The sequence below is a fragment of the Neoarius graeffei genome, chromosome 2 (assembly GCF_027579695.1).
Source record: "Neoarius graeffei isolate fNeoGra1 chromosome 2, fNeoGra1.pri, whole genome shotgun sequence".
Taxonomy (NCBI): Eukaryota; Metazoa; Chordata; class Actinopteri; order Siluriformes; family Ariidae; genus Neoarius; species Neoarius graeffei.
In genome coordinates this window covers 97,883,870-97,895,641 of record NC_083570.1, presented here as the reverse complement: position 1 = coordinate 97,895,641, position 11,772 = coordinate 97,883,870, and the positions used below count along the sequence as shown (strand labels likewise).

At 43.4% G+C, this 11,772-nt stretch overlaps 1 protein-coding gene across 1 annotated transcript in view; it reads left to right on the top strand.

The window, feature by feature from the left end:
• The window catches only part of trappc11 (trafficking protein particle complex subunit 11), a 151,990-nt gene that overhangs the window by 106,855 nt on the left and 33,363 nt on the right, over positions 1–11,772 (top strand). Inside the window, exons 21-26 of the mRNA XM_060915249.1 lie at positions 7,964–8,112; positions 8,203–8,324; positions 8,429–8,548; positions 8,641–8,706; positions 8,823–8,979; positions 11,106–11,217. Of these exons, the coding sequence (XP_060771232.1) occupies positions 7,964–8,112; positions 8,203–8,324; positions 8,429–8,548; positions 8,641–8,706; positions 8,823–8,979; positions 11,106–11,217 (726 nt within the window). The remainder of the gene's footprint in view (positions 1–7,963; positions 8,113–8,202; positions 8,325–8,428; positions 8,549–8,640; positions 8,707–8,822; positions 8,980–11,105; positions 11,218–11,772) is intronic.

Here is an 11,772-nt window from a genome sequence, read left to right as displayed (position 1 = left end):
CTTTTGATTTTTCCGTGAGGTTTGCCTTATGCAAAGAAAGACAGCATAGACGCTTTTTCCTCCCTATAAGTTGGGGCGACCGAACGAGGTGAATTTAAATCTGGGTGGGACGAATCCCACCTGTCCCACCCTCTATCTGCGCCCGTGATGGTGCCCTTTCCAAAATGCAAAACGTGCAATTAAGTGGCAGAAAGCCATTCTGCTAAATAAGACCTGCTTCACACCTGTTGACTCTTTGTCACGGAGTTAATCATCAAGTCTAATCCTTCCTCCTGTCTGCTTGACCCCACCCTGCAACTTAAGACGTGTTCATCTATAATTAATGCGCTTATTGCCATAGAGATAAATACAGGTCTCTCTTCTGGCTCTGTCCCTGCTGCTGTCCAAAACTGCTGCATGCAGTTAACCCTGTCCGTAAGAAACCCGGGTTAGATCCAACATCTTTTTCCAGTTCGAGACTCGTATTTACTTGCTGTCCCACGCACCAGACTTTCCACCATGGGTCCTTCAGTACCATTGCCTCCAAACTCTGGAATTCTCTTCCTCAAGCTCTCTCTCTCCGTGACTGCTCTTCTTTCTCTACTTTCAGATCTCACTTATCTGCTCCATGAACATTTCTCTTTTTCTCCTTTATTGCTTTGCCTCCCCCCCCCCCAAAAAAAAATCCCTTCTGTAAAGCCTAGGTCACAACCGGACGTACGATTTTTTGGCCGTGCGATTTTTGGCGTTTCCCAAATCGCTGCGTTTTTTTTGTTCGTGGAGAAAGACGCACGTTGGCCGTAAGTTTGTCTTGCAACCTGAAAAAAACGTAAGCGCCCGTAGAGTTTGTTTGACATGACAAAGAACCTCTGCGGCCAGTCTACGGCTCGAAAATCAGCACGTCACACGCACGCCCTCTGTGCGTTTCTTGCGTTTTTTGCACGTAGACCGGCCGTAGGAGCACGTACGGCCGGTTGTGACCGAGGCTTAACCTGACCTTGGGATTGTTAAAGGTGCTATAGAAATGTATTATTGTTAAGACATGGTTTCTGACACCGAATACCTGAGAATTTACTCATGTGGTCTCTTGTAAAAAAAAAAAAAAAAATTCAATTGATAACTTGTCTCTCCCTTTAGTTTCAGTTGATTTTTTTGGTTCGTAAATTTCTACACCTTACTTCGTGAAGGTAATCGTGACTCTGGTAGCAACAGTTAAAGCAGTTGAGAACCCAAATGTTTAGGCAAAAGCAAAAGGTTTTTTTTTTGGCAACAATGATTATGAAAATGTGCGTCCTTCGGGGTCGAAGGTGACCATGACTTCAATTTGTTGGTTGGCGGTGTGGGTCTGGAAGTTACTGATGAGGCCAATCTGGGCTTTGAAGGTATGCCCACATGTCGACGTTCCACGTGCCAAGTTTGAGTACCTTCACTATCTTTTTGTTATTGAGTGGGATCCCTGCCACCTGCGGTATGCTGGCCAGGGTGAGGTGAAGCAGGCTATGTTTGGGGCACCTTTTCTAGCCCTTTCCTCCATAGAGGTGAGCAGAGTGAATCCTAAACAGGGCTGCTCAGACACCCAGGGGGCTGCCGAACTCTGTTGCTGCTTCATTCCAGCAGAGAGTGACCCTATGTCCTAGGCTGCTTGTGTGCAGGTTTGTGACTACAGCTTCCAGTGTTTTGCCACTTGCCCGTCGCCACAGGACTTGAATTTGAAGTCGTGAGGTAGAGTTGCACAGCCGTCAGTCTCACTCTCTCGTCCCAACCTAACTGGGTCCATGGGCAAGACAGACTCAAGATGGCTGGAGCTAGGTCGGGATGCACTGGATGGCCAACAGCGTTCTACATGTTGCACTGTGCCCTGATCGCACACCACGAACTCTTTGCTGGGTCCGCCTTCCAGGCGGTGGTCTCCTGTGCAGTCTGCGGAGTCCAGTTTTTGGTCATAACCCTGACCAGGGGGAGCGAAGGGTTGCTAGTGCTTGCTCAAGGCACCACCCCAGGCTAGTGGAGGGAAGGAGACGCCTTACTACTCCATTGCATGGTGGTCAAGGACTGCACATGCCCACTGCTAGCAAACAGTACATGCACTGGCATTCACTGATGATAAATAATGTGCTAAATTTTTATAATCTTTTATAATACACTAGCTTTAACCGAAGTTACCAAAGGTCCCTGTAGTTTCTTAGTTTCCCAAAGCATCAGTTTCTACTTTAATTGAAGTCAAACAGCGGCAGTCAGTTTTTCCTCCATTTCAGAGGACACGTATTATAGGAACCGGATCCTCATCATCGGTCGACTTCCGTTGAGATCCGTGACACAACCTTTAGCCACTGGGGTCTTCTCCATCATTGCTGTACCCATTTTGCCAAGGAGTAGTCCAGTATCCCTAACTACGGTATCTGGATAGGTGAGTAGTCTGGCTCCTTGGTTTGGACAAGGTAGTCTCCAAAGAATTGTGTTGGAGATTTACTTGATTTTTTTTTTTTTTTTTTGCTCTGAAGCAGTGGCCAGCGAACCGGGCTCTTTTTTTTTTTTTTTCCCCACAAGATGGTGAAGATCAGAGGGATTTCTCCATAGATCTCAGATTTGGTGTGGTGGTCTTTCCAGGAAAGGTTCCATACCCTGTAAGTGCCATCAAGACGTTTTTCGAGTTCCTTGTTGATGGTCCACGTTTCTGCTCCGTAGAAAAGGTCGCTGTCTGCACAGGCTCATAACAAACTGATTTTAGTGGATGCAGGAATGTCTGCTTGCCAGAATTGATGTAGTTTATTGAATGTATCCCACGCCTGAGCTTTCCAAGACAGGAAGTGCTTTCTGCTGTTGAGGATAAATGAGCCCAGGTATTTGAAGTCAGTGACCTCTTTTAGGTCGGTGCCACTTATTGAGCGAATGGGTTCATGGTCTCCGTCTTCTCTGATGATCAAAAGTTCTGTCGTCTTGGCATAGGAACAGAAAATTGGAGAATAATTAAATAATATTGGCTGGCTTTGAGTGGTATATCAGATATATTTCATTCAGCTAGTATGATATTGAACAAGTCAAAGACAAGTAGCTGAATGGAATATATCTGATAGACCATGAAAAAAGCTGCTATTATTTATTATTATTATTATTATTATTATTATTATTATTATTATTAATACACATTCAATGGAACAATTATAGATTCTACAAAAAGTTAAGAACAGGGCGGTAACATACCAATACTGAATGCTGATTCTGATTGAATGTAATTCAGTGTTCTGTCAACCCAATGTTCTGTACAAAGTCAAAGTTCTAACCATAAAAATGGTCCAAGTCCAAAAAGCCTGACCAGCAACCCAACTTGTATACAAGCTATATCCAGGTCGACAGTTCAAGTTCAGAGTTACTTTTGGTCGTAGTTAATTGTTCCATTGCAGTTGTTCAAAACAAAAGGGATTTGCTGAGTGAAGTCCACGAGTGAAGTCCTCTTGTAAAAGTCTTTTCCTCACCTCCAAGTAGAGCTTTGCACTCCCGCGGGAGTCCCGCGGGACCCGATGCAAAGCAGTGCGGTGCGGGACAAATTTTGAAAGCTCATTGCGGGCGGGAGGGGGAGTGCACAATGCGGGAGAGGTGATAAGCTGCAGTCCCGCTAACTAAAAACGTGCTTAAAATAAAATTTATAAATTATTAATTTATGTCTATCATATATAATTTGTGCTGGATATTTTATTTGGCATTAATAAAAACATTTTAAGATGCTTAAATTTGCAGATGTGGTCTAATCTCGCGTACGTTTCCGATTCCTTTCCGCTCTTCCGTGTTTGAGATCTCCGATCATGGCAGAAGAGCAGAGCTCCTCTAGTGAAGCTCACAATGGGTATCTCTGTAAAGCCTCAGCTGCGCATGCCGCCTGGCAACGCGCACCCTCGCTACGTGCGCTAGGTGAAGGATCAGTCAGTGGAGAGCTCAGCTAAGCTCAGCATGTTTAATTCCCCAAGCCAATGACAAGAACTTTTGTGAGAAATAACCCGAACGTCTGCATCATGCAGGATTTGCGAGCGGGACAAAATATGGTAGGCGGGAGCGGGACTGAAAATCATAATTCTTTGCGGGAGCGGGCGGGAGCGGGACTGCACAATGCGGGAGCGGGACTGAAAATTCTGTCCCGCGCAGACCTCTACCTCCAAGTAGAACTTTGACAATATTTCCACTCTTGCTCTCTTTTCCAGTTTTTCGATGTCCATTGGTATGTTTTTCTCTTGTAAATATGCATAAAGAATATATAATGTAGTTTTGGTAGCCTTTTGAGTGTTCAGCGCATCTTTTTCTTGAAATTTTCAGCTTTTAATGAAGCAAACCTCGCGGCCATGTTTGTGTACCAACTGTCAGTGTCCCTCCCGAGCACAGGAGTTTTGTGTCTCTCTTCCAGTTTTTTGATGTCCGTTGGTATGTTTTTCTCTTGTAAATATGCATGAAGAATATATAATGAAGTTTTGGTAGCCTTTCGGGTGTTCAGCGCGTCTTTTTAGTTTGTTTGTTTGTTTCGTGCTTAAACCTAGCACTGGATCTTCTCTCTTTCCCAGCTCAACAAAGACATGCTTGTGCGCATGCACAGCAGAAAAGTTTTGTGATTGGATCTTCGCATGAGTTCTGACGTGTGGCGTCGTGTTGTCTTGACAGTGTGCATTATAACAACACTGCACGCTCATTCTCCATTGGGGAGAGCGGCGTAATACATGGAGAATAAGCGATACGATGATGATGATGATGATATTGCATACCATCAATCAACCCACTAGAAGGGAACAGAATGCATGTTTTTATTCCATGGAAAAAGTGGCCCGTATGGATAATTAACAATATTCCACGAAATTGAGTCGTGCATGAGGAGACTGAGTGGAATAACCGTTTTATTCTATCCACATTCACTAGATTTTGAGAAACGGAGCATTTTTATTTTTTGCAAATTCAATAAATAACTTTACACAAAACGTCCGACAAAATCATTTCCACTTAGAATGTAAACAAACCGGCGAAATGACCGGAGCAATTTGTGAAAAATGTTATAATAATTCTTGGAAAAATTAAAAGAACGATATGTTCTTACCATCACATACTTTCAGTATTTTGTTGCTTTGTATTTTTTGGCGTTTTGCTTTCGAGTAGGGTTTTTTTTTTTTTCCTTTTCCATCCTCGAAAACCATTTTGTTTTTCTCTACTCATGTTATATGAGCTGATATCCTAGTAGTAGAGGAGCCAATCAGAGCGTGCGATTGCTCATATCCAGTGAATGTGGATAGAGTAATATGAGATCTTGGGTCCTGCTTTCCTGTTGGTAGTCACCATGCAGCTTCAGTTCTTGTTTGCCTAAATTTTAAACACCTTGTCATTGTTTGTTTCATTAAAAATAAGAGATTTCTAGGCACTTTTTTTTTTTTTTGGGTATCATGTTGCTGTTAATACAGAGTTGCTACCTTCATGGATGCAAACGGCGCGCCTTTTGGCGGATGCCGCCTTTTTCACGGCTGTCTGGGGGACTTGTGTGAATCGTGCAGATCCGATGAGGTTTTTTTTTTTTTTTTGGGGGGGGGGCAGCGCTCGAAACTAACGGTGTCCCGATGTCCCGGGGACCATAAAAAATGTCATCGGGACACAAAATTATCATATCTGGGACAATCCCGGGACAATGGAAAAAAAAACAGATCTAGAAAAAAGTTCTACATTAATATTATTTACAAAGCCGTAACACATACGTAGACATTCACCTAATTTGTCAATTTTAATTTTAAAACGTTAACAGCGAAAAATACATAGTAGCTACACTTTCGATGCCCCTGCATCCGTAGGCTACAGAGCAGCGCATTCTGTTCTAGAATCTTCGGCCGGAGTCCGCATTATATGGACTTGGAATGGAATTGCTAGCGCACACGCTGCGCCGACTCTTGCCAGAACAAAAATGCTGAAGTGGTTGAAGCGGACCGACCGCGGGGAAGAAACTGAAAGCCCAGACATAACGTCTCCGGGACCTTCAGGATCCAAAGTGTCATCGCCTGGTCTGCAGGCAACGCTAGCAACTGAATGAACTTAATGAACACTGTTAGACACGTTATAAAATACAACAGGAATGATGTGGATGATATTGACGGAAGATACCGTTCAACAGAATAAGTGAGTTTTCTTGGTGTCTTTCTAGTTCAGAAAGTTTAGTCAGTCAGCAGCACAACTAGGCTCGGACCTGCCACTATGTTGATGTTGCTAACATTTGCACCCACGCTTCGGCAGCGAAAGTTCATAAAATGGATAACGGAAAGTTCATAAAAATGGATAACGGAAAGTTCATAAAAATGGATAACGGTAATGGTGAAAATTATAAGTTGGCCTTATAAGTACCAACAGATATTCAAGGTATAAGTAGATGAAATGAACATAAAAGGGGTCTTATTTTCAACTAAAGTGTACTGCAGATGTAGGGAGTTGAAACATTTTCTGAATGAGCTAGTTGGCCCCTTTAAATAAACGGGTATCTATTCATACAGTGAGATCGCCAAAGTTTAATACACTGAAAATGCAATAACTGTAATTTTGAAGTAGATGATGTATAGGACATGTGTCGCTTGTGTCTTGTGACTTATTGTAAAAATGATATAAGGGGTTCAAAATCGCATAGTTACAAATATAATAGTAACTTCATATGATGGGCGGCACGGTGGTGTAGTGGTTAGCGCTGTCGCCTCACAGCAAGAAGGTCCGGGTTCGAGCCCCGGGGCCGGCGAGGGCCTTTCTGTGTGGAGTTTGCATGTTCTCCCCGTGTCCGCGTGGGTTTCCTCCGGGTGCTCCGGTTCCCCCCACAGTCCAAAGACATGCAGGTTAGGTTAACTGGTGACTCTAAATTGACCGTAGGTGTGAATGTGAGTGTGAATGGTTGTCTGTGTCTATGTGTCAGCCCTGTGATGACCTGGCGACTTGTCCAGGGTGTACCCCGCCTTTCGCCCGTGGTCAGCTGGGATGGGCTCCAGCTTGCCTGCGACCCTGTAGGGCAGGATAAAGCGGCTAGAGATAATGAGATGAGATGAGACTTCATATGATAATATTAACCACTGGTTATTTCAGAGAGGAAAAAAATGGGGACACTATTGCTTCCATTCGGGACAATACAACACAGAATTCGGGACCACTGGGGGACACAAAGAAAAAAAGTTAATTTCGAGCCCTGGGGGGGGGGTTTGCGTTGGAGTGTCTGATTTATAATTTCATCAGAGTAAATTCTGTATTAAAATTACTAAATAAGCAAATGCCGTTATAGTCCATGAAACATAGGAAGTATAAGTATGAGAAGAAAACGGTAAATCAGAAAGCTGCGCACGTAAAGCCAATTACGTAACTTGCGTAACTTACGTTGGACTGATGGAAATCCTTGCGCGTGCAGTGAAGTGCAGCCAGCAGCAGATAATGGTGCGCAGCCAATTGGCTTTACGTACGCAGCTTTCTGATTTACCGTTTTCTCCTCATACTTCCTATGTTTCATGGACTGTAACGGCATTTGCTTATTTAGTAATTTTAATACAGAATTTACTTAGATGAAATTATAATCAGACACTCCAACGCCCCCCCCCCCCCCCCCCCCCCCAAAAAAAAAAACTGATCGGATCTGCACGATTCACACAAGTCCCACAGACAGCCGTGAAAAAGGCGGCATCCGCCAAAAGGCGCACCATTTGCATCCATGTAAACCTTACTGTAGATTCCTTATATGGTCATGTGGGTGGTTGTCACTTTAAAAATGTATCCTCGATATGGCAAACCAACATTTCTGATGATGTCGGGGGGGGGAAACAACAACTTGACTGACGACATCCTGACAATGCACTTGATTCCGCAGCGAAACCTGCACACAGTTGCGTGATCTTTGCAGATGGCGGTTAAACTGTAAACATCTGGCCAACATTGCGCACACGATATCGACATTTCTGAGTGATGACTCGATGAACGAGAGATATTTGTATGCGTGTTTCCTGTGTAGGATTATATCCCGAGTGCCCCGAATCTCTGTACAGCTACATCATGATCCCCCGGCCCTGACCAATGAGATGTACTGCATGACCGTCACCATCCGGTCAGAGGAAAACACCGTGATTAAAGATGTCAGTCTCACTGCTGGCCTAAAGCCAGGTACACAAACGCACACAGAGCTCCAGACGTCCACCATGTGATGTTTAGTTCAACGAGTACGTTGTAGAATAACGAGAGTCTGTGCTGTAGGTCAGGATGCAAATCTCACACAAATGACCTACGTGACGCTGAATAGCGCAGAGGTGTGCGACGACTCACAATCGGCCTTGCTCACGGATATTTCTATCGGAGAGCTGCACCCAGGGCAGAAGGTAAATCCAACACCCACGTGCATGCTTCATGTCACAACAGCTGTTTCGATCAACTTGAATTGATCGATTTGCAGAAATTGAAAGTGTGTGTGTGTGGTTGCCAGATTGACAAGAAGCTGTACATTCGCTGTGTGAGCACTGGATCCAGAATCTTCCTGTTTCATGTGTCTTATGCTCTGAGCAACACAGTGGAGGGTAAAGACATCACATGCAGGTGTCACAAGGTGAGTTCTGAGCCCAGTCCGACCAAACGGAACGATTTCAACCACACTTTGTGTCCTGATCAGATTTCTTCACTTTATCGTCAACGTTTTAGGATGAAACCGTGACCATAGACACATTCGTTCCATTTGAAGTGGCTTTTAAGTTTGTGTCCACTAAGGTGAGCTTTTATTTTATCATGCCATATTTTTCTTTTGATTTTTTTTTTCCTTTTATCGATCGTGTCTAGAATGAACTGTAACATATAAAAATAAAATGAGATGTACTCTGTGTCAGTTTGAGCACCTGGAGCAAGTGTATGTGGACGTGCCCTTCCTGCTGATGACGGACATTCTGAGCGCATCGCTGTGGCCCGTGCATTTAGTTAGCAGCGAGTTACAGCTGGCTTCCAACATGGCCGCCGTCGACGAGCCCCAGAGCCAGGTGGAGGGAGGTGAGGAAACAGCACGAAATCACGATCGTTTGATTTGTAAAGACGAATACAGCGTGTAACTGTGGCCAAATCCGCGTTACGAGCTCGTCTAGCCATAACGTCCGTCGTCCAACAATTCGGTCAAATCGTACGTCTTTGTTCCGTCAGTTCTGCACGCGTTTCCGTTCCGATTGCTCGTTTTTGTTTGAAAGAACTCATCACTCCGCACAAAGCTTGGTCGTTTTTTTGTTAGAGTGAGTAATTAAGCCAAAATGCCCCCACCCAAATCTTGCACTTTTATCTATTTATTTATCTATCATGTTTTTAGCTTATTTATTATCCCCATTTATTTATTTATTTATTTATTTATTTAAAATGAGCTGCTGGATATTTTAATTTCCCCTTGGGGATACATAAAGTATAATCTTAAATGAATGAATTTTCCAGGCCTCTCGCTAAAATTATACCTCCTCTCTAATTTCTCATCCGATTTCAGTTCTGATCGATGTTTTGGGTCGATCTTCCCTCGAGGAACAAAACTTTAAAAAAAAAAAAAAGTTATATTTTTTGGGCTTTTTTCACCTTTATTGGATAGGACAGTGTAGAGACAGGAAATGAGCAGGAGGGAGAGATGGGGAGAGATCGGGAAATGACTTGGGGTCGGAATCGAACCCGGGTCCCCGGATTTATGGTATGGCGCCTTATCCACCTGAGCCACGACGCCCCCATCGAGGAACAAAACTTGGTCGTTTTGTTTGTTGATGTTGTTCACAACTTTGTTTTATTTTCAGTGAAATCGTGTCTCGTCCCTCCCTCAGTTCTCAGTGGATTTCAGTTCCGATTGTTTTATTTGAAAGAACGAGACCTTCTGCACAACACTTGGTCATTGTCTTATCAAATTTTTGCAAATGAACTGCTAATTAGGTCAACTTAAAGTGCATGTTCCGGACCAATTTTGTGGTTTTTTATATGAAAGTATATCCCTTTACACACTCATCCAGAAGGGTAATTTTGCACAAGGCCATCTGTCTACAGCAGAAAAAAATAAAATAAAATAAAACGCGTCTGGAAAAATCCCAACGGAGTCTGGAGCCAGATTCGTGACGTCACCTGCGGAAGCGCCAGCAGGCTGCGCGAGCTTTGTACGGTTTCAGTGCACAGCCTGTGTAGACCAAGCGCTCCCATTTCTCTCTCATTGTCCGGTCTTTTGGGAAACGATGAGTACTAATCCCATCAAGATTGGTGTTACTGCACCCTCCTACGATACATCTGTTAACCATTTTAATAATTACGCGATAACGTTGAAGAAATTTGCAGAAAACCAACAGGTCGTTTTCTCACAAACAAACCAGCGCTGACGTAGGATTCAGAGGGAGGCGTCCCGCACGCGATGTCACGAAAATCAGTGTTTCCCGGGAAATCCAAATGCCAAGTTTTTTCAGAGGTGGACCAATTCGCCTCAAATGGCTCGATTTCAACTGAATTTTTCTGGTACTGCGCAAGGTAAAAAAATTGCACAAAATGTGACAGATATTTGACCAAAGTTTAATATAAAATAGGAGAATTACACTGATCTCGCTCCTGAATTTACCTGTGATATGCACTTTAACGAGTTTTGAGACTTCTCATTAGAATTGCATCTCCTCTTTCTAATTTCTCATCCGATTTCGGTTCTGATCGATGTTTTGGGTCGATCTTCCCTCAAGGAACAAAACTTGGTCGTTTTGTTTGTTGATTTTCCTGTTCAACTTCGTTTCATTTTCAGTTAAATCGTGTCTCATCCCTCCCTCCGTTCTCAATGGATTTCAGTTCTGATTGTTTTATTTGAAAGAACAAGACCTTCTGGACAAAACTTGGTCATTGTGTTGTCAATTTTTTTGCGAACAAATTAGTAATCAGGTCAACTTAACCCATTTCCTTCTGACTAGAACTGTATCTCCTTGTATTTATGATGCGAATTCAGTTCTGATGGACGTTTTGGGTCTATCTTCCTTCAAAGAACAAAATGTAGTCTGTTGTTGATTTTCCTGTTGTAAACGGTTTGTCGTGGAGGTTGGTCCTCTCTGTCACATTGTCATACTTCAGTTCTGTTTGATGTTTTGGTGGTTTTGATGTTCTGGTTTTGTGTGTGTGTTGCGTAATTGCAGTGGTGCTGCAGATGGGCGAGTGTGCAAGTGAGTGCTTCAGTCTCCGATGTCCCCCTGTTCAGAACGGAACCAGCACAGTGGCAGCAGGACACTACCTCATCTCCTGGAAGAGGTAATAATAATAATAATCGCTGAAGGAGGACGAGATTTGCAGAGCATTGAAGAAGTTGTTGAGAGAAACTCGCTTTCTCTAGGATTTTACTTAAAGGAAGGGGAGGAGCTTGTGCTAAAGGAAATAGTGCAAGAAGGACAGTCCACAGATTCTCAAACGCTGGAGTTGGCAGACAAACGCAAATCACAGTTTGGAGAAAAGGAACTACGTTCGGTGTTCTTCACTGAGACCAAAGGTGTGGGAGATGAAAAAGATAGATAGTTGGTTATGGCCGAAGAAAGGAGTGTTGAAGAAGGAAAGCGAGGGATTAATATTATCAGCTCAAGAACAAACGTTAAGATTCAACTGGGTTAAAAGGATCGACAAAGAGGAATGCTCAGCCAAATGTCGAATGTGATGATGATGATGAGACAGTAGCTCATATCTCCGAGTGTACACAGTTGCTTCAGAATGAATATAAGAAATGCCGTCATGACAAGATTGTTGCTCTTATTCACTGCTGTTTGTGCAAGAAATTTGCTTTCAGTTATTGTTATTGTTTATTTGCACGTATAA